General features: G+C 37.7%; 1 protein-coding gene across 2 annotated transcripts in view; it reads right to left on the reverse strand.

Annotated features, from left to right (window-relative positions):
- sh3gl1b (SH3-domain GRB2-like 1b) overlaps positions 1–24,636 on the reverse strand; it is a 37,594-nt gene extending 12,958 nt beyond the window's left edge. Inside the window, exons 1-4 of one of the 2 annotated variants that reach the window (XM_007234783.4) lie at positions 24,209–24,636; positions 7,259–7,327; positions 2,855–2,927; positions 1,534–1,677 (exon numbers count right to left, since the gene is read on the reverse strand). In XM_007234783.4, the coding sequence (XP_007234845.1) occupies positions 1,534–1,677; positions 2,855–2,927; positions 7,259–7,327; positions 24,209–24,253 (331 nt within the window). In that variant the 5' untranslated portion in view covers positions 24,254–24,636. The remainder of the gene's footprint in view (positions 1–1,533; positions 1,678–2,854; positions 2,928–7,258; positions 7,328–24,208) is intronic. The other variant, XM_007234784.4, reaches the window with a different exon arrangement.

A 24,636-nucleotide genomic window follows, 5' to 3' on the forward strand; every position in this document is an offset into this window, starting at 1 on the left:
AGTTTTATTATTAAAAAACTAGTTTGAAATAGAAATAGTTAAATATTATGGAAAATCTGCAAATGTTATAACCATAACAACTACTGCTTTTCACAACAAGAAGATTCACTACCCTGGAATGTGTGTTGGGAATGTGTTGTCTGTCATTGTTAATCACAAACTCTGAGCTTTCTCTCATTATTTATGTTGTTCTGTGAAATGTCTGACACAGATATGAAGATATGTGTAGACAAATCTGAGACATATTATAAAAAAATTAAATGGAAATCAGAAACGGGTAATATTTTACAATAATTTTACATTAATTAACAGCACTTACGACAAAATGATTCAACTTAACACTAGTTAAGACATTACTGATCATTACAGATACTTCCCTTTTCTTTATTATTTACAACATTCTTAAGCATTAAAATGTAGTAAAGTCATTTTTAATAATGAACTATTTAACAAGGTTAACTACTGTCGTAAGTACTGTTATTTGTGACCATTATTGTTAAAGTGTTAACCAGAAAAGAATAACATGTGCACTGAATATAAACCTGGTTACCATTATAAAATCGGTACAGTTGATCTATGATCTTTAGATGAATATGATTTTTAGATCAGTGTCAAAATGTATATAACAGTATTTTACAAGATTCTGCCTGGGCTTTTAAATATGTTTGTGATTTTCTCTACTGTTAAGAGAACATTCAATTTAAAACACAAAGGCTTTAAATTAAGGCTTTGATTACTATTGGGTTTATTTTATCCCACGGAATATATACACAATATATATAAAGAAATCAGACTTTAGTAGCAGAAAAACTGCTGAAATAACAGCTGGTAACTAAACTAATAACTTTAAATTGCTCCATAAACACTACAAACAGAAATTATATTTTGCAAAAGCTTTATTGCACACTTACTTACAATATATTATTTTTTTAAGCTATTTTATCTTTAGCCAGTTAAGAAATAAATGAAATTCATTGTGCATTAAAATGATCTTTTATGAGCTACATAATTAATATATTTAAACAGGGCTATAGTTACTGCTTTTGTTTTGTTTTAGGTAGTTTTAGCACTTGTGATGTAAGCAAGATTAATTCAGTTACATGTTCTAAATTTGTACATTTAATTGTTTTTCTAATTTCTACTATAAGATTCTGGGGGACGAAAGGGATTTTTTCCGAGCTATGGATTGATTGTCTAATTCCATTGGTCTCTTTCTGGGCGACTAATTGCTGTTTGCTGTTGTTTTTCTATTTTACTTGGATACAAACACTCATATTTCAAGGAACAGCAACAGGAGCATTTAAGATAAAGTGCTGTTCTCTTTTTTATGCTAACTGCACCAGTATGCTTCTCTAGCTGTATGGCAGTATGTGAAAAAATGCATACCAGTTTTAATTTTCCCTCTGGTATTTTGGATTTACCAGTATTAACAGGTATACCTCCAAGCATTAGAGCACAGGGTATTTTTAACATTCCTCAGGCACAGAGAAGTTTCAGATTCAGTGTTAAATGCAATTTAATAGGTGAACCCACCAAAGTTGGTTTCTTCCCCGAGATCTCTGCCGTATTTGCCCATGCACTCCCCCAGCAGCCCCTCCGCCTGCGGGTAGCCCGGACTCTTCACCTGCCCGCGGATCTTCGACATGGTGTTCAGCATAGACAGCTTGGCACGGGATGCTAACAGAGAGATACACAAATTTCTCAAAACTTAAACCCTAAAACTGTGTCCAAAACTGAGTGCTAATTATTATCCTCTATCCTCTGAAAATCCAGATCACTAGATGAGCACAGAGCACATATGACATAATTTCACTAGGAAGTAAATGATTTTAGGTACCTTCTCATGTGTGTGTGAGCTAGGAATAGCCAAAAAAATATATTCTTCTGTATTTTTTGCACTATAAGGCACACTTAAAATCAGAGGTGAGTATTTTTGGCCTGTAGTCTGCTGCTAACCCTGGTTAGCATTGCTGGAGCAGCATTAGCATTACCCGCTAACCGTGCTAGCTCTTTCACCATTCAGAGGTAAATATTATTGGCCTGTAGCCTGCGTGTTTACCGTGTTTAAACAATCTATGCTTACGTCGGATGCTTATGCTGCTGCACCCACCCTTAGTGGAAATCTAACATGAATGTAAATAAATGGGAGCGCTTTACAGTTTTAGGAGAGAAATGTGTGTAGATTAACATCCAGCACTTGTTTGAGTTTAAAGAAAGAAGAAAAAAAAAAGAAAAAAAAAAAGATGTGCCAAAATTATGTTTCTCCTTTTTATATATTTTCAAAGGACTACAAAAAAATAAAACTAAAGCATTTTTAAAGAATGGCAAGCAGCTTCCTTCAACTTTACAAGCAGCTTTTATTTTAAAGACAGAGTAAAAATAACCCCCTTATATTTCAGTTAAAGAAAGTTATATAAAAAAACTCAACAATTACTGCCACATAAAAAAAAGAGTTCTCTACAGGTTTCTGACAGAAGCACAAGCCTAATTACTTCTACTTCTAATAGCTTTTAAATGGAAATATCTACAATCTCCACTATTCCAGTAAAACAAACCATGTAAATATTAATTTAAATTATTTTAAATTAACCTCCCAGCATTATTGTGGGCTCATCACTACGTGACAGATCACTGAAAATAAATCTTACTCTGAAAAGATATTACATTTCTGCTAGGGTATATATTTTGTACACTATATACTATATAGTGCATTGTGGGACTGTTACAGTACACTGAGAATTCTATGTAACATTTTCAGGCACCATAACAAAATGGCGTGCACTTTATAGTGAATAGAGCTCAGTTTTGGACACCACCATTACAAAAAACTCTAGTAAGCTTGGATCAGTCTTACCTGGATTGGGCTGTAGATATTCAGATGTTTTGGAAATGAGCTCCACCACAGCTTTACTCGTCACATCCACTTTCTGCAGAAGCAAACAGAGGACATTTTAACTCTTCTTCCATTTAACACACTTTCTTCCAAACTACCACAGAGCAGCTATTATTATTATTATTATTATTATTACTATTTGGGTGGTGGGTCATTATTCTCAGCACTGCAGTGACTAGCACTGATTAGCATGGTCTTGGTGTATGAGGTGTTAGTGTTTTGTTCTGGTACGAGTGGATCAGATGCTGCAGTGCTGCTGGTGTTTTTAAACACAGTGGAGGACAGTGAGTGATTAAACACAATTAGACACTCCTACCTACTGTAGCTGCTCCACCTTGTAGATAAAGTAAAGTCAGAGATATAACCTCTGAATCAGTTTGTGCTAGTCATTATGTAACACTTTATCAGTGGTCACAGGATGCTGCCCACAGGACACTGCAGCCTGGATATTTCTTGTTGGTGGGCTATTCTCAGAGCAACAGTCAAACTGAGGTGTTTAAAAACTCCAGCAGCACTGCTGTATCTGATCCACTTGTACCAGAACACACACTAACATCTTATGCACCACCACCAAGCCAGTATTACTTCGGTGCTGAGAAATAATGACCCACAACCAAATAATAATAGCTGCTCCATGTTGATCTCTCCTGTGGGTTTCTGAGTACTGAAGAACAAGGTGTAGGGAGAAGGATAATTATAAAGTACACAGAGAAACAGATACACAGAAATAAACAACAGTATGTAACAGTGATAATATAGTATTATGCTTGATCTGTGTAGATCATTCACAATTACATTGATTGACAACATTGATTCTTGTTTGGAGACATACAAAAGACAATGCCTGCAGGAAAAGACTTTCCTTCTTTTAAAAATTGCTGTTTTGAAGGTTATAAAGATATATAGCAACACTTTTACAGATATGTAACTGAATGGCATTAGGTATAAACATATAGATAATATTGGACAATAATTCTGGAGCCTATAGTGATTGCCTACATTAATAACTGTAATGTTTTGTTTTTGACACAAGAAATAGATACACAGCGCTGTCTCTGTGTCTGTGTAAGTGACAGGCTGCTTACACAGGGATGTGTAACTGTGTAACAATGGCATTAGATATAAATATATAGATAATATTGGACAATAATTCTGGAGCCTCTAATGATTCCCTGTATTAATAACTGTCTTTCTTTAATTTAACACTAATGATGAGCAGAATCCATGATCATCACTCTGATGCTGAAGTTCTGGCGCTGTGAGAAAACCTCCTACGTCCGTGTTTTATTCAGTTATTTATTAGCCTCCGTGTCTGCAGACATTTCACAGCTCCGGGAGCAGAAAACGTGTCAACACTCATTAAAGTTTCATAAGAATCGGGCCAAGCAATCGGGCCAAAACCGCCTAGCAGACACTTCAGGCCTTCAATCTTTCTCTTTAGCTCTGCATCTTATTTATTCATTCATTCATTTATTGATTTAATCCTGACAGATTAGCTCATCTACAGCACACCACTCAAACAACTGGACTCATAATGTGACCAGTATGCAAAAAACTGTCCCAGTCTGGGATTAAACTTTACACCAACTGTGTGTGAAGAGCATGGCAAGGGGTGGGCATGCCAGCCATGGCAGCTGTTCTGAGCGGCTGTAACAGGTGGGTAACAGCACCACCACCACCAACAGCAGTGCAGCACACACACATACACACAAACACACACCAGGTTAAGCGCAGCTGACATTTAACAGGGTGGTGTTAGTTTCAGTAGCAGTACATCTAGCATTAGATTAGATTACTCAATACACGATATATCCAAATATTTATGGCCACTCGTTCTAATCTAATGAATGCATTTATTCAGCTACTTTAAATCCTGTGCAAATGCACACACACTCAGCTTGTCTTGTCTCTGTATTAGAATAAACCTGCTAATTGAATATTGCATTAATCTATTGGCACCATGCACAATGTCAGGCATGCATAGGCTAGAGGGGTATACAGGCTGGAGCACTGAGCTCCAACAAAAGCAGAATAAACCATTTATTTAATACTTTTGATTTCAGAAAAACAGTGAACGAGCAGATGTCTCAATACTTTTGTCCATATAGTCTATCTAGGTCAGGGGTGTCCAAACTACGGAGGTACTTTAGAAATAGAATGAAAGTTGGCCCGCTGTTAAGCAGGTTTTTATAATGTGAGATTCAAAGTTTGAACGCTAGGTGTCAGAAACGGGCCAAAGAGTCTAAAAGCGGAGAGGGTGCGCATTTCTAGCGCAGAAAATCGGGCCAAGGAGTCTAAAAGCGGAGAGGGTGCACATTTCTAGCGCAGAAAAACGGGGCAAAGAGTCTGAAAGCGGAAATATGTATGGTGTGTAAATGAAATGATCAGGAAAAAAGTATTATTTAAAGTGGTATATTTCATTATTTGTTTTATTACAGAGTGTGACTTCAAATATATTTCTCCTTCTGGCCCCCAACAAAAAAAGTTTGGACACCCCTGATCTAGGTGGTAACAGAAGATTTTTTTTACTTTTTAACTTGTTTCAGCAGTACCATTCTATTATAGTACCACATAGCACCAATTGGACTGAATAAAATGCCAGAGTAAAACGTGTGATAATACGCAATAAAAAGCTAGGTGTTTAGCGGCTAATGCTAATGCTGCTGGAGAACTAAACCAAAAATCCTGTATAATGCTGCACTTCAGCGGAGTGGCTTTACTGCTCCTTAAAACCTGACGGATAAAATTCATACATAAAGCGATTCACACAGATTATAAGGCACAATGAGGATTTGGGGAAAATTAAAGGATTTTTAAGTGCGCCTTATAGTGTAAAAAATACATACAATAAAATGTATTATTGTGTTATGTGAGCAGGAATTTATCAAAGCATTTAAATGCTATTTGTTTGTGTAACAGTATAAATTCTGTTTGATTTGAGAGTTAGCACCATGCTAATATAGCCTTCCATTACTTCTTAGCTTCATTAGCCTTCCAGGTTTTAAGTAAAACCCAACATTTCCTGGCTGATGGGTTCCCTTTAAACTGCAGAACTGTGCACCCCATCGCCAAACGATCACTTCAACAGCTGGCCTAAGATCAGATCCTTCACTCGGACTGACTACAAACAGCCGCTCCACTGTTTTTGAGCTACTATGTAAAATCTGATTAGAGCCCTGGAATCACTTAACATAGTTACAGCTCACAAACTACTTAGAGGAGAAGCTGCTGACTGCAGAAAAAATAAAAACGCCTGAAGCCCAACCGTGATGAGCTTCACTCAGGAACATCTGGATCTGCTGGAATTTTACTGTGCAGTGGAATTTGTCCATCACTGTTGAGCAACAGTGATGAAAAACACCGGACGAGGTTATAAATATGAATGGAGTTGTTGCCACATATTTATCAGAAGGATGTTTCATTTCCTAGAACTGCACTTTCTAACAACCTTCTAAACCTGAATAAGGGGTGGTGATGTGGCATGAAATAAAACCAGTACCAGTCAAAAGTTTGGACACACCTTCTCATTCAATCTTAATATTTTTTCTTTTTATTTCCTACATTGTAAATGAAGAGTGAAGTCATCTAAACTATGAAAAAGACATAAGGAATCATGTAGCAACTTCAAATTGTGAAACAAAGCAAAATAGTTTTATCTGGGGAGCTGTTAACTTGTGATTTCTGAGACTGGGAACACTGATGAACTTATCCTGTAAAATAGAGGAATCTCTTGCTCTTACTTTCCTGGAATGATCCTGATTAGAGCCAGTTTCATCATAATAATGTTTTTGATGGTCTTTGCGACTACACTTGAGAATACTTAAAAAGTTCTTTCTTAGTTTTTTTTTCGTATAGACTGATCTTTCTTTCTTAAAGTCATTTTTTATTACATAAAAAATATATATTTTTTAATTTCGGGAACATACCACTGCACCAAAATGAATGTTAATGTATAATTTTGATCAAATAGTATCAAACATTCTGTTTAAACCAAAACATCTGATATATGTCCCATGTTATACTGTGTATAAAAAAAGGAATGAGTATATGAATGCTTAAAATCATTGCATTCTGTTTTTATTTACATGTATTTATTTTTACTTTACTTTATTTATTAAAAGTGTCCCATCTATTTTGTAATTGTAAAATAAATTGATGTCATATAGCAAAAAAGTCAGTAAACAAAGAAAAAAAAGGATTTAGAACCCTTTCAATCTGTAAGTTCTTTAAAAAAAAAAAGCCCATCTGAGCATGGGTGTGTCCCCATAGCATAAACACCACCCTACCTACCCACCTTATTAAGATGAGCAGCAGACAGATGTACAGTTTTGATAACTGGTAGAGAAATAAAAAGTAGTTTCTTACCCTCTCCAGATCCTTAAATTCTTCATCAAGCTTTGTTCCCTCTGCTCCACCAACCTTCTCACTCACCATCTGCAGAAAACAAAAGCAAGTGAGAACATGATCATACCTTACTATTTGTCAAATATACTTCTTATGTTTGAATTAAACAGCTTTTCAGGTGCAGTTTAACCTGATTTATTACCCTGATAATTACTACAAACATTAACTAATACAATCCTTGCTGCTGCTTCATGCTAAACTCCACTGCAATGTGTGTGACGGGCAGAAACACAGTACCCTTTTCCTATATGTATATATATATTACAGACAACTCTGAACAATAAGTAGAGAAAATATGTTTACATGGTCCGTTGACACAATTTGTTGTGTTTGCTGTTTTCCTTGTGTGAAAGCAAACCAAACCATGGAGGAAAATGTTTGCATTTACTGGTTTGGACCAGAGAAACCCAACTACAGTTGTAAAAAAATACCTAAAAAAAAAATCTTAACCACTGACGAACCTCATAGACAGCTCTATTTAAACACCACCACTCAAATCCCATTTACTACAGTAAATCACAGAATGCATTCGTTTTCATTCGTGAGCTCGTCACTCGCTGTTCACACTCGGACGGAGTCCAGGGTCCGAAACTCAGTACGGGTCACCAGGATCCTCTGACCCAGATCAAAATGATAGAATAGGATTGCAGACCTGCATCAGGTTGCACTACGGGGTTGGATGATTACAGGTTTCAAGATGTACTGTGGTCTAAAACCCAATACACCTTCTCTTTAACTCTTTAAAGGTGTCCTAAAATCCACTTTTTCTTGTTTTTTGTAAAATACAATAGATCTTTCTGAGTTATATATTCATGCTGCACTGTCTGCAGTATCTAGTAAAAGAAAATGTTCAGGAAAAAAAACAAGTCGATCACCGTGGATTTTCTGGACCTTGACTACCCAAGTCTGTGTAAGCAACTATGTTTACATAGGATCTCCGGTGGATTTCGCCTTATACAGAGACTCTTAGACCAGGTTAGTGGCATTACAGGGCATTACACATGTAAAGTAACATTAGTGTAAAAATGTCTTTATCCGTCTCACTGCCTCACAGTGCTGTTAGCTAATCAAGAGGCGATATGTTTGCATGTATGAATATTTGTAAGCAAGAGTCGAAATCCTATCGTTTCTCCCTGCCCACTCCTCCACCAGACTAAAGCAGCATTATACCGGATCACCGGAGCACTTTTATTTCACACAAAAAACAGCTCACATGCCATTTATTTATTCTAGAGACCCCAATTAGAATGAAAAAATAATGGAATGAGAGCTTTAATTAAAACAGTGAGCATAAATGTACTGTTACTGCTGTTTTATACAATAATACTTATCTTATTCTGGACAATGTTTGGGTAGTATATTGGTAATACAGTGTACCACACTTTTTTATTATGAGTGTATCTTCAAATTAGGACAGTACTTTTCTAATCAAAATATGAGTCACTAATACAAACTTCTTGCTATGAATCTGCCGTGATATTGGCCCTTTAAACACACTGAAAAATGTGCCTTTTACTGTACACACTTCCCTCGTCCGGTTCCAGTGAATCCTCTGTACACCCCCTCTTCCTTCTTCCTCTTTCTTTCCTTTATTTTCCACCCCTCCTCTCTCTCTTTCCTACAGAGACATTCCTGCTGCGGTCAGCACTTTTACTGAAGCTGTGTTCTTCATCTGCAGTGACCGAGGTCTGCCCCCTCTCTTCGAGCCTTCATTACCTTCCCTAAACTGGTCTGTCAGGTGTTTCCATTATGAATTGTTTAAAGTCAGGCCTGCGTAATCCTGAGCTCCTGGCATGAAGAGAATACGAGAGGTCTCTCCAGAGAGCTGCCAACTTTACAAAATACAGAGGAGAAACCCACAGCAGAGCCTTCTATGGAAAATCAACCCCCAGCAGAGCTGGCTACAGAAGATCAACAACAAACAGAACCAACTGTGGAGGATCAACACCTGGTAGAGCCAGCTATGTAAGAAAATAGTTTATGGAAATTTACGGAAGAGCAACACTTAACAAAGCCAGGTATGAAGGAGCAACACCCAGCAGAGCTAGTTATGAAGGATCAACATCCAACAAAAAACAACCATGGAGGAGCATCACCCAGGAGAGTCAACTACAGAGGAACATAACCCAGTAGGGTCAGCTACGGAGAGATGACACACAGAGGAGCCAACTATGCAGGAGCAGCACCTAGCAGAGCAAACTATGGAGGAGCAGCACCCAGCAGAGCAAGCTACAGAGGTTCAACATCCAGCAGAGCCAGCTAAGGAGAAGCAACACCTAGCAGAGACAACTATGGAGGAGCAACATCCAGCAAAGCTAGCTCAAAGAGGCAACACCCTGTACAAAACAACTATGGAGGAGCATCACCCAGGAGAGCCAACTACAAAGGAGCATAACCCAGTAGGGTCAGCTACGGAGGGGTAACACCCAGCAGTGCAAACTACGGAGGAGCAACACCCAGTAGAGTCTGCTAAGGAGGAGTAACATCCAGTGGAGCCAAAAAAAACACCCAGGAGAGCCAACAAACAGAGGAGTATCACCTAACAGAGTCAATGACAGAGGAGCAACACCTTACAGAGTCAGGTATGGAGGAGCAACACCCAGCAAAACCAACAATGGAGGAGCATAGCAGAGAGAGTTATGGAAGAGATACACCCAGCAGAACCAGCTACAGATTTTCAACACCCAGCAGAAGCCAGCTAAGAAGGAGCATCACCCAGCAGAGGCAACAACAGAGGAGCAGCACTTAACAGAGCCAGCTACAGAGGTTCAACATCCAGCAGAAGCCAGCTAAGGAGGAGCACCACCCAGCAGAGATAACTACAGAGGTTCAACACCCAGCAGCAGCCAGCTAAGGAGGAGCATCACCCAGCAGAGTCAATGACAGAGAAGCAACACCTAAAAGAGCCAGGTTTACAGGGGCAACACCCAGCAGAGCCAGATACGAAGGGGCAACACCTAGCAGAGCCAAATTAGGAGGAGCAACACCCAGCAGGGTCAGCTATGGAGGTTCATCACCCAGCAGAGGGAGTTACGGAAGAGCAACACCCTGTAGAGCCTACTACGAAGGATCAACAACCAGCAGGGGAGGCCAAATGTTTAGTTTTGCTCTTTGCAAACATGCATTTGCTGTTTCATCTCTTGTCTGGCTCATCTGAGGCAGTGTTTATTTGAACAGTGACAGTGCTGCGTGTTTTTGAAGCGACGTCAGCTGAACACTAATCTTAAACATATGCCATTTCATGAGGAAAAACTTGGGATACATTAAGCGCAACTTCCCTCCCTGACCTACTTCTTTTTATGGGATGTATTTAAAGGCCCACAGCCTGTGTTTGTGCTGTATTTATGGTCCACTCACAGCACTTGTGTGGGTATATGCACAAGAAGTGGTTATGGACGTAACCACTTTCCCTGTAGAAGTAAACAGGCATTTTTGTTTTGCCTGTCTGTGCCAAATAGGCCTAGAGCTGGGTAATATAACGATATCCTATTATATATAAAATATTTTCAAGTTGCTTAGCTATAGGCCTATTTGTATAGTTCTTGCTGCCTCAGGAAGGCACAGAACATTTTTAATGGGCTCATCCCATAATCATCACTGTGTGAGCTAGTCCCTCTGCCAGACGTTACAGAACATAGACAGTCTGAACAAACAATATGATGATAAAGACTTTTAATATTGAGATAAATACTGTGTATCGTAAAAATGTCTTCATTATATGCTGTATTTTTCGCACTATAAGGCTTATTAAAAAAAACTAAATTACCAGTCAGGTTGTAAGGAGCAGTAAAGCCATTTTGCCTAAGTAGTTTAGGTTAGCATTAGCTGCTAACCTTGCTAAGCGCTAGCTCTTTCGCTGTTCAGAGGTGAGGATTATCATCCTGTAGCCTGCTGCTAACCCCGACTATCATCCAGCTTTGCTGGAGCAGCATTAGCATTAGCCACTGAGTATTATCATCCTGTAGCCTGTGTGTTTACCAGCTAAATTACAAGGAAAACATGGCAACACCCCTGTTCCTTACTAGTGTCACATAATGCACCTTATAATCTGGTGCCCTTTATGAACGGAAATAGACCAAACAATAGATGTTTATTGTTAAAGCACCTTATAGTGTGAAAAATAATTTTATCATACTGGCCAGCTCTATCAGTGCATGATTAGGCACACCACAGATGATGGCTTTTATTCTGGTCATATTGATATAGGAATAGGCCTGTCACGATAAGATTTTTTCGTGGACGATATATTTTTCAAGAAATGTTTCCAATATACGATACTTTTGTCATTTTAAGACCATTAAATGCCACTGACAATGATAACAGAATAGCATTAAAAAATTATACACTTTTTAAAGACAACAAAATGTAAATTAATCATTTATTAAAATTTGTTTGGAAAATATATGCTTATTTCTTCACCTACTTTGTGTCACTTATTGAAGCATGACTGGCTAAAATACTGTTCACTGTTATATATGTAAACAAACATACAAAAAAAAAACACAATAGACGATATCACGATTATCAAACATTATTGAGGTCATGTTCATTTATTGTACGATAAATCAATATTGCAATTATTGTGACAGGCCTATATAGGAATTATCAACAAAAATTATGTAACATTTAATGATAGAAATTCTTCCAGCACATATCTTCCAGCACTATGTAGGCCTGTCATGATTACTATTTTTGTTTAGATGATATACTATAACAAAAATAAAAACACATTGCAATAAATTTCAATGCATTTAAATATTTTTTTTTATTTTAAGTTTTGTAAATAGTTTACTAAATATTTCTAAACATCCTAAACAAAGCCAATCAACGTACCAGCTCATTCATATTAATAAAAAAAAGCATAAAGAGCAATACTGAGGTGAGCAAAGATAATTGAGGTCATATCTATATATTCTACAATATGTCAATAATGTAATTATTGTGACAGGCCTAGTGCCAAAACTGATGCAGTATATGTAAGTGATCTCTGTTCTGTGTGTCTGTGTGTGTGTGTGTGTGTGTATGTGAGTGTTGTTTATCTCCCTCTCTGAGCTGATTGACGTCTTTATCATTATGACTCTTTTCTACCATCTCAGGTCAAAGGTCAGAGTAAATGAAGCTGGGTCTGACCTGCTCATCTGTCCACACACCCGTTCTTCCTTCTCAGCAGACCAAGCCCCTGCCCTGGAGGCAGCGCTTGGCAGGCGGTGTATGGGAAGCGGATTAATAATTAAAAGGTGATTTTATTGAATGGGAAACAAAGCCAGGGATCCAGATGTCTATAGTGTGGAGTAAAGCAGGGTTGCACAAGATCAACTCTTGCAGCACTCTTGCATACTGCTGTACATTAGTGCTGCACGATTTTCGCAAATAATTTAGTTTACCGTAGTTTTAGGACTATAAGGATATTGATAAAAATTGTTTATTTGGGTGAGTAAAGCCCTTCCATTTATTTACAGTAAGCTTAGATTTCCAATATTTTTTCTAAGGGTAAGTTTTTAAAAGTGAATTTTCTCCAGCAGCATTAGCATTAGCTGCTAACCGCAGCAATAGCAGCACGTTAATGCCACCAGATAGCACTAGACTGAGGAACTCTGAGTGCTTTGATTACCCAGGGTGCTATCAGCTAGCAGTTTGTCCCCCGTAGCTTGTTTTAACACAGTAAACACACAGACTACAGTCCTATATACTCGCCTCTGAATGGAGAAAGAGCTAGTGCTGTGGTTGTGGTTAGCAGCTAATGCTAATGCTGCTGCACCCAACCTTAGTGCTGGAGAAACTTCACTAAAACTTTTATAACGCTGTACTTTAGTGGAGTGGCTTTACTGCTCCTTAATACCTGACTGATAGAATTAATACATACGGTGCACCAGATTATAAGGTGCACTGTTGTTTTTTGGGAAAAGTCGGTATCACTTTAAAATAAGACTACCTTTATAAAGGGTTTATAAATGGTTTACAATGAGTTTATTAATGGTTACTAATTAGGTTGTAAATGCCTTAAAAATCATTATTAATCAGTTATAACACATGCGTAGAAAGGGCAACGGTATAGATGGCTGTGGGTTCACTATTTGACATCCATCAGGTCATAGTCGCCCTTTCTACGTATGTGTTATAACCGATTATTAATGATTTTTAAGGCATTTACAACCTAATTAGTAACCATTAATAAACCCATTGTAAACCATTTATAAACCCTTTATAAAATGTAGTCTTATTTTAAAGTAGTACCGAAAGGCTTATAACTCAAAAAATACTTGAATAAACGAAAACATAGTCCCAGGCAAAAACCTCAGATCTCCAAAATGTCAACTTTACAGAAGGAATTGAACCTATTAACTAAATCTTGCAGCAGCACTGTTGAACTGGACTCACTGCTAAAGGCCACTTCAGGGCAGCAAGCTCCCACTGGGGTTTCTACATTCGGACAGTGCAGATTAAGAGGTGTAGTCACAGTCAGAACCCACACTTGTTCTGCTACAAGACACAATCTGAATATTAACATACAATACATGACAATACAAAATGTTTCAATAATGGTGATATAATTTTGAAAGTATTTTTTGACTTTCAATATCACTTAGAACCCACCCGAGACCTGCACTGATCTGGTGTAAACTAGAAGAAACTACAGACATAACACACATCTCATACCAAGCAGAAACGTACCTTATTTAACCAGTTCAGTGTCATCAATCCAACATCAACTGTTAGTGAGTAATCCAGCTCAGAAAAAAAAGCTATTGTAGTTAATGACAACAACAATGATGTGGCTGCCGAGGCCAGCTGCTCTGTTTGGTTGCACTGCAGCTTTATCCTGGTTGAGTACAGCTTAGCATTTGGGCTAACCCACTATTCGAGGATACATAATGCAAGTTAAGAGTAAGGTAAAGACACCATACACATATAACTACTGATAGGACTTACTATCTAACCAGCACAGTCCAAACACACGGTCAACAGCGATAGCTAAGCTAGCCTGCTCCAATCGGCATCAAGTGAATAAATGTTTGAAATCCTGTGAAATAATATGCTTTTATAATGCATGGTACTAATACATTTGGTTCTTCATGTCTGTGGTAGAGCCTGAGGTGTTGTATGATGTACAAACCAAAATTATTGAAGAAGACAAGCCAAGGAACTTCTCAGACTCCACAATTCTGGAGCTAAGCTATTTGATGGCATGGTGCCAACATTCTTAAAATCATAGACGATTCATTATTACTGATGCTCTACTTTCAAAGTTTAGTCATTACATCTTTAAACTACTACCTAAATGACTAAATTCATTTGAGTATTACGTGTAGTTCACAGAATGAAACCACATCAGATCCTGAGGAAGTCTACGAGTTCACTTAGAGTGAAACTGACTCAGACTGTCGCCTCTTACCACTAATCTTAATGATCATCTGTCTCGCACAACAGCAAACCACTGTCAGCTGATAAACTGTAGATGAGCTGGAAAAAGGTCTGACATGCTGATATTAGCAAAGAGTGGCTGACAAAAAAAAGAACCATAATATAAAGGACGAATCAGGATTGAGGACAGATCTACAAGCAAATGTAATGATTAGGATCAACCACGATTATGAGACATCTTAATAGAAAAAGAGTGCTGATTAGGGCCAATTACAGATAAACATTATAACCAAAAAAAAAATTGTCAACTTTAAATGTTAGTTGTCGACTAATCGTTAACTTGCAGCACTACACAGTAGTACTGGGGACACTCACACAGTTTACACTAAACTTGGCAACAGATTACACAATTCCTCACTAAACTTTAAAAATTTTACACATTTAAAAGGTCCACATTAATGTTATGGACATTTAAAGATAATTTAAATACCTTTGTTCAGCTGTTTCTATCGATGTAAAGCAAAGACAGAAAAAGAAGCTAGAAACAGCAGCCATACCCACATCAAGCAGAGATGAAGGACATGGCAGAAATAATCGATGACTAATTGACTAACTGACTAATCTGAAAAATAATCGCCACCAAAATAGACTACCAAAATAATCATTAGTTGCAGCCCTAGTTAGAACAAATATCATTATCACCATTAGAAGCCCTAAAAACAAACAGTTATTTGGAATCAGTGGTAATATTATGAACAAAAATGTGGTGCTTAAGACCAAATCACACACAGGGTGAGGTCTCAGAAACAATTACAATTTAGAAATGGTCCTAATAGAAACAGAGTGGTGATTAGAACTGATCAGGATCAATGCTGGTGTGAGTGGATTAGACACTTATAGTTTTAAAGATCTCAGCATAACTGCTGGACTGAACATAACAAACCAACAAGAAATATCCAGCCAACAGCGTCCTGTGGGCAGCATCCTGTAACTATTGATGAAAGATTAGAGGATGACCAATGCAAGCTGTAAAGAAACAGATTCAGAGCTTCTGTCTCTGACTTTACTTTATCTACAAGTTGGACAAGTTAGAGGTAGTTGTGTGTCTAGGTAGGACAGTAAGTGACAGTGAGTGTTTAAAAACTTCAGCAGCACTGCTGTATCTGATCCACTCGTACCATCACAACACACACCAACACCTCATACTCCACCAACACGCTAATCAGTGCTAAAAATAATGACTCACCACCCAAAAAATAATAATAATAATAATAGCTGCTCTCTGGTGGTTCTGTGGGGTCCTGACCATTGAGGAGAAACAGAAGGACTACAGTCTGTAATTGAAGAACTACAAAGTGCCCTATATGATCAGTAGAATTGATAAGGTGGGGAGTGAGTGTAGAGATAAGCAAGCCACTCAGGAAATGCAGCAGAGAGCTGAAGAAGAAAGTATTGCGCTCCTCCTGTGAGATAAAGGTGATTTTGTGATCTGCACTGAGATGCTCCGAAGACAAAGACCATCAGGGAGCTTGACTCATCAAATGGCATCAAACTAATGGGCCACAGTTCATCAACTTTACACGACACACCATTCATTTTAACGTTTTAACATTTAATGCTCAATAACAAGAGCATAAAGTCCAGATATGAACTGAGCTGATATTTGTGATGTTACAAAAACACAGAATTAACATTTACAACAAATAAAAATTCCACCTTACACCTTCAGACTGGGTGATATGGGGCATAATTTTAAGTCTACGTATATATGCCTGTCATTATCAGTACAGTGATTGCGGCGCTCAGAGCTAAAGCTTGAGTTATGGGATGTAAACAGCGTTTTTTAATAAGCTTCTTGTGCACTTTTTAAGTTTTTAATGCCTCGTTTTAAATGTCAGGGCTCTCCTGATTCTAGCAAGGAGGCGTGGAGCTACTTAGAGCTGGGTAACAGTGGAAAAAGCGATTTATCGGGGCAAATTATGCCCTGTGTCACCCATTCTGAAGGGTATTGGGACAACCTTAAAATTTCTGGATCTCAGAACGCTGTAGGAGAAAGGAGGTGTGCTACTATTTAAAGGTAGGTACTTTATATCATGTTTTACTATATCAAAAGTCCATTTTACACCAGAGTTCTCCTTTAATTGCCGACCCCTGAAAAGTTCTAGATGTTTTCCGCAATCTCTGAACACTCTGGATTTTAGTGTCTGACTTTTATTAAAACAAACCCACAATCCTGCAAGACTGCTGTTATTAATGTGTTAATGATTATACTGACTGATCTACCATACTGATCCACAAAAAGGCTGCAATATGCAAATGTGATGTTTACTAAATAACTGCTTATTTAAATCTGAGTCACCCGTATTCAGGCCAGTGTGTAAAAGAGTGTATAACAGTTTATGAATCAAGGAATTCATGGGTTGTAATTCATTAGCTATTGTCAAATAGTTGTTTGAGAAGAATTGTTAAAACTGTAGATGACTGGATGAGAGGTCTGTAGATGCTTGGTTAATAAGATGACATCAAGCATGTTCTTTTCTCTTTGTAGAACAATCAGATTGAACAAAAGGCAGGCCTACAGTGTAAGCTCTTATTTGGCTGCAGTTTGTCCCAGAACAATAGGCTGCTAATTAAACGCATGCACATTTTTTTCTTACTTTCTATATTTCATACATTCAAATATTAAGGTTCCAAAAAGCTTCCTGGCTTCAAGAATAGTACATCTTCTTAAATTAGTCTTTAAGTATTGTTTTTTTTTTTTAAGATTCTGTTCTGATAGGGTTGGTTACATCATACAAGTGTAGACAATATACCGAACATGACTAAACGTCTGCTGTGATGCTAAACTCCATTAATATCCCACATCTTTACAGTTCTGTTTACAGTGCTTATCTTAAGTAGATCACTCTGATGCTCCAGCAGTGAATAAACTAACCTTATCTAACATCTAACCCGGAATTCAACTCCTACATAAACAGCTTCTAAACACAGAAACATAAAGGACTTTACCATCCACTATCTCCCACAGCACAGACCCAGGAGATAAACAGAGAGAGGGGGCGGGGCTGGCTGGAAGAGAGAGAGACTTTTATTATGGGAGTTTGTCTTCTGGCCAGGCCTCTCTCCTCTGTCACGTATTGATTATAATGGAATGTTGGCAAGAGAGAGCTGCAGCACCACTGCAGTCCAATCACTTTGAGAGCCAAGCTGAGCTCAACACACACACACTCTCTCTCTCGTTTTACCAAATGTCAATGTGTATTAGACATACTAGTGCATCTCAGATTAGAATTAGAATATCGTTTAAAAGTTACTTTATTTCAGTAATTTAATTCAAAATGTGAAACTCATATATTATATAGATGTATTACACACAGGATAAACCCAAAAATCAATGTCTCAGATTTTAAAATTTAAATATTACATAAGACCAATTGGTACTTTTGGCAGTGTGGGCAGTGTGCCAAGTCCTGCTGGAAAATGAAATCCGCATCTCCATAAAAGTTGTCAGCAGAGGGAATCATGAAGTGCTGTAAGATTTTGTGGGAAAACAAACCTGCACTGACTTTAGACTTGATAATAAAACACAGTGGATCAACACCAGCAGATGACATGTCTCTCCAAACCATCACTGACCATAAGTAAACCAGCAGAGTCTGGAGGAAGAGTAGAGACACACAGTCCAAACTGCTTGAGGTCTAGTGTGAATTTTCTACAAATAAAGTAACTTTTCAATGATATTCTACATTTTAGAGATGCACTAGTACACCATATGACCACTGACCAGTTTGTTTCTTGTTTAGTTTGGACCTTCAAACTTCTCAGTCCAGATCAACTGATGTATTTCATCTGCAGTGTGAAATCACATTATAGATGATTTTGACTTTCAGACCAATTATTGTTAAGTCAGGCTATCATCACTTAATTAAACAATAACAGAAAGCCCTATCCGGACAGGATTAGTTTCTCAGGGGGACATCTGTGAAAAATATTTCACACCTCTACTCAGTGATTAAACTCCTACAACCGGACTGCAATTGAAAAAACAGGAGGACCAGGAAGTTTTTTGGCTTTCTTGGTCACATGACATCACGTTCAGTAGCTCCTCCATTTCCAGTAACTGTGTTTACGCGGATCTGCGCACCTGAAGTGTAATTACGATGCGTGGCAGTGGACAAATAGCTATTTTATTTACCACGAGAACAGAAAACAGTAGATAATTCAGCTTGTAATTTTCTCAGAGGACATCTGAGAAAATAACATACATGGTTGTTCCGGATGGGAATAAAATCACAGAGGACCGCCCATAAAAGAGAAAATTAAGCCAGGACCCCCTGGATACACTACGGTACGCTGGTGATTCTGTATCTACTGTAACTATTTATAAACAGAAATAAAAGGAATCTCAGGGGAATCTATTGCGCAGGAAAGCAGATTTTAGCAGGTAGGCACCTTATAATGCAACTCGCCAAACTGTCAACACTATACACCTCAATCAATGTGTGGGATAGAGAGACTCCGCCCACGTAGGTGATGAAGTTCTTAAGTGTGTTAGTCACTAAACTGCAGTGTGAAACCAAAACTAACCGAACTAAATATGACGTAACAAACACCTGAAGCTTCATCTGGACTTTCAGGAGTGAAAACACTCTTAAGATTCTTTGTCCTTTTTTCTATCAACTTCAATTTTTACAGCTGCTCTCTCTATGTGTGTATCTTTAATCCAAACCCCAGTTCCAGTGTAAGGACTCAATTTTGTCCAGCTACCCTCTGAGCTCCTCTTCCTCTCTGCTGGACACTCAGGAAGTTGGGCAACAGTCAGGCAGATTTGTATCCCGCTAAGATCAGCAGACAGGAAGTAAGAGGTTTTAACCCCTCCCCCTCTGCCCACCTACTCTACCCCTGACCCACCCCTTCATCCCCCAATCCTTTTTGTCCCAAACTCTCCCATCTGCACATCCTTTAATGATTTCATGGAAATATCCAAATTCTGCTAATCCTGGAGAGACTGGATCTGATTAAACAGCTGACATATAGTTTTGGAGGGTATATTGATCCAAAGATAGATAGATAGATAGATAGATAGAAAGATAGATAGATAGATAGATAGATAGATAGATAGATAGATAGATAGATAGATAGATAGATACTTTATTTATCCCGAAAGAAATGAAGGCTATTTTATGATATGATATAACCATATCATAAAATAGCCAAAAAACTGAAAATAATTGACAGATTTATTTTAAGAATATTTAGATATTTAAATCACCATACAAAAATATTATATATATATAAGTACATATAATACAAAGGTCAAAAAACCTAAAACTGAGGTTACGTCAATTTATTGTTCTATAAGTCAATAACAGAGTTATTGTGACAAGCCTAGTAACAGCACAGTGTTAAGATTCTTACATACTGTGACTGTGATAGACCAGAGCTGGAAAAAAGGATGGTGTTTTATCATAAGAAATTAAGTTAACACAAAAACAAGTGGTCATAGGGATGCACCAAACATTTAGCTTGCGAAAAAAGTAAAACGATTTTAACAATTTACACAAAACAATGGTACTTTCCTTGAAAAGCAAGACAAAAAAATACTATATTAGACTATATAATTTATGTAATGGTAAAAATAAAAGCGTCACTGTAACTGAAAAGAGTAGAATTTTTCTTTTCACATCAAGGAACCCATTCACACTTGGCCTTATAATGAGTCCTAGGTGATCTGATTATAAGTGTTCAACAAGAACAGTTACATTTAAAGGTGTTTAGACACACAACCACATTATTACTGTAGTGTGACTAGAGAAAATCTAAACACTGATCACATACTGGAGAGTAAACACTAATGGCTGCTCTCAGGACAGGAAATCCTCCACGTGAAAGGCAATAACATTTCCTGATATCTGGATACACCCACACCATGTCATAAATGTTATCTCACCTATCCCACTCTTGCCAGCTAGATCAATCCAGCTGAGCTTTGTGCTCCATCACAACATGGTACACATCATTTACTGCCCTTCAATAGTACAGTTTTCTCAATCCTGCATGTTTTAATGGGTTCTCTATTTTACTCCTCCCCCTGCCACTCTGTAAGGGCTTGTTAATGAGGTGATTAGTTGAATCAGGTGCGTTCAGAGAGGAAAAAGCCATAAAAATGCTGGACAGAATTATATATTAAAACAGAATTATAAATGTGAAGGTGCTAAATCCTATATTTAAACTTACATTGCAGCAAACAACTCATTTATTTGTGAATATGTAGAGATGCATAAAGACATCCTGAGCAGAAAATTAAGCCATGTCCCATCTATGAGTGCTGTTATCTGTTCTTTGTTACCATTGCTAACAGATACAAAAGCCAGGCTCAACAGTTTTAGGGAGGATTAGCTGCAATGCTAACAGTTGTCTCAGCGAGGTTTGAGCTGCAATGCATTGGTGTTAACCACACTACTAACAGACACAATAGCTTGGCTTGGTAAAGTGGTACTTGGTTAGCCATAATGCTAACAGCTGGCCTTAACAGGGTTGGAGCTGCATTGCTAAATGGACAACAGTACACCTTGTAATCACTGTGATTACAGTTTTGTAATATATTGTGATATACTGATCTTGTATAGCGATATGTGCCACATTGCCAAGTGCTAGTGCCAATACACAGCCCTAGTATTTTTGGATCTGCATAAAAGGGTTATAATGACAATAAGATTTGTTTTTGCAGTTATTTCTGGGATAATATATATATGTGTTTTTTTTATCATGACAGACCTAACAACTCCCAAACTGAAACTAAAGCTGTTAAGTAGAACTGAGGCCTACACAACCAGAAACACATACCAGAGCTGCTAAGAGGCAGATGTGAGCATTTTCTTTTTACAGGTCCACCCCAAAGGAAACTGTGGCTAACTGGACTCAGCAAAACCCTCAGCTTTAGCCTGGTATATTTGGCAGCTCACCCCTTACTGGAACAAAGTCAATCACACCTCAGGCTTTGAAATCTACCTCAGCTTGGCTGTGTTCATTCAGTTTCTGCCAATAGATTATCCCTCTACCTTTGTAAACGGTTAAAGGAACACGTTGCAGCTCTGCTGAAGTGAACATGGCCTGTGTTTTCTCCAAATTGCACTCATAAAGCAGCTATAATAAGCTGCATCCTTAACGCTGTTCAGATTTTAAAACTATCTGCAGCCTTTTCTCAAAACCTGCCATTTCCTTGCCTAGCCAACTCCTTCATTTAGCTTTGATGTACATTTGCCAACCTACAAAGCATTTGGGTGAGAGAGTGAAGAAAATGTCTAAAAACACAATTAAAGTGACTGAAACACTTTGGCTGAAGAGAAAACACCAATGGTTGAGGATTTATACACTCTGGAAAAGAGGCTACAAGCCATAAGTACAGTTATAACCAGAGACTGTAAAAAAGATGGACGCCGTGTCTCCGTTCCCATTCATTCAATGAAAATGAAGCCAAAATCTTCCGCCATGTTGGCGATCCTGCCACCTGATTCTGCGCAGTAGAGACTAGAGGAGGGAGAAAGACTGTGGATAGCAACCTACTCATTTAAATAACCCCGCCCCTGAGGGCTGCCTCGCGGTCACAGACCTTTTTTGAATAGAGCTGAATAAACTTTTAAAAACCGAATTCTGTGGGGATATAAAAATTTGACAATATAAGCAGAGGTTACACTAGCTGCTGCATTTAAATAATGGAGGTAGAATTACAGTATATTAGAAAAAACGTGATTGAATGTTGTCTGTTTTGCCATTGAAACCTATGGGGATGGGTGGATTTACACAGCTTTCTGCAGCCGAACAGCAGGGGGCGCCTGACCTGTGGTGGCTTCACTTTTAAGAGACGATGCTCTGTCCAGCTATATACAGTCTATGGTTATAACCATAACCTCTTTATCACTGACAGGCGATTTGTGGTCTACCAAAATGCAGAACAATTCTAAAGCCACAATTTTTGCTTTTCTGTTTAAGCCATAGTGTATAATTTAAGAAATAAATAAACAGTGTCCTTTCTAGAAATGTGTTTTCTCCTCATATTGAACTATGATTTGGCGTAATTTTTTATTTGGAATAATTTAAGGAGACAACTCCAACAAACAACTCACAATATTGTGAGACCCATGGTATATATATATATATATATATATATATATATATATATATATATATATATATATATATATATAAATATATAAATCATAATATTAAGATTGCTTTTGTATCAGCTAGTGCTACAACGGATAAAGCTATGGAGTTCTATAGTTAAGAGGCTATAAGACACTTCAGGTCGAGAATTTATTTGCTGTTTGCTTGAACTCTCACTGCTGGTTACTTCTAGTTGATTCTCTATTATCTTTAGGATTAGCTTTGGCTTGTTAACCTTACACAGTTGTTTTAATCTCTGTGGGCATTCTACTGAAGAGCCTATAAGAAGTAATGACAGTTATAACTGCTTCATCACTGATGGACTACCGATAAAAGTATCGTCTACCAATATAAAATTTAGTTTAATATTTAGGGTACAACACTAAATAAGGTTCCTTTTGGGTAACCCAATTGAACTTTGTGTTAAATTAACACAACAGTCTACTTATGCCAAGGAAAATGACTTGTAATGAATGATATTGTAATTTATGTCTATATATATTGGATAGGACTACAATGAATACAGTTGTTAAGAGCTTTAGTAAAGTGGCAATTAGTAGTAAAGACAGTTATAACCACCATAACACTGATGGACAATATATTGTCTATCCAAACACTATCCAAATACATAGTAATTATAACATGACAGCATTGTTTGTTATCTACTTTAGCATTATATGTTTCGCATTTAATTATATCCATTTATGCTGAATGGATATAAATAGAATTTTAGACTTATAAACAGAAGGACAGTTCAGTTATAATTGCACAAGGATAAAAGACAAAGATAAAGATAACTTAAACATTCCCTGATGTTGATAGATCAACTAGATAATGTTCTATATTACAAGTTTAAGCTTTATGAATATTTACATGACATTAGGCTGCAAATATTACTGATGCATTGCCCATCCAAAGACATAGTGATACTGATTTAATAAGAAATAAATTGACTTAAGACCTTACTCTACCAAATGCTCACAATTACAAAAATACACAGTTTTGCGTTTGTACAACACAGCATTCACTTGAATTATGAATTAATTAATTAAAACTTCAACCTAAACATCGCCTGATATCGTGATACCGCGGTATATCAAACATATCACGACATTGGGCTTTTTTTCCCTCGATATTTATCGACCAGCTCCACAATGCAAAATGTGCAGCACAGTTAACGTTAGGTTAGCTAACGTTAGTTTGGTGGCAAAGTCGCCAGTATGAGAAAACTTAACATAAAAATAAACGCATACACACTTTAAAAACACACTTTAACACTTATCAAACAAACTTTAAACGGTTTTAAGTTCTTTAAAATGTTAAAAAGTTAAAGTTTATGAGATTAAGTGGAGAAAGTTGAAGAAGAGAAAAGTTAACTCAGACCTGGCTGGCTTTGTAGAACTGCTTCTTCAAGCCCGCGACAGACATCTTCAGGCCGGGTTTTTCGACGAAAACAGCGCGATAAAGTGTTAAAGTGCTTTTAAACCGGTTTAATACAGTAAACAAACGCGAATTAATCGCTTAAAAGCTGAAAAAATTAAATTGTCTCCAGACTCCAGCGCCTCCACGGCACCAACACACCAAACGGTTTTAACCAGCCGAGCACGGAGAGCCCCACAGCCGCCGCTGCTGAACGGTTCCCCGGGATGAGAGCAGCTCTGCGGGTCTCTAAAAGCGGCCGGTGCGGGCGGAAAATGTCCCCTGGTCCTGGTTCAGTTTTATCCACTTTGTTTGTAACTCGAGTGTAGCTGCACTGAGAACAGCTAGCGGTCCCCACACACTCTCCCTCTCGCCACCGCTTCCTGCGCAAC

This window comes from Astyanax mexicanus, chromosome 12 (genome assembly GCF_023375975.1).
Source record: "Astyanax mexicanus isolate ESR-SI-001 chromosome 12, AstMex3_surface, whole genome shotgun sequence".
In the NCBI taxonomy this organism is placed as follows: Eukaryota; Metazoa; Chordata; class Actinopteri; order Characiformes; family Acestrorhamphidae; genus Astyanax; species Astyanax mexicanus.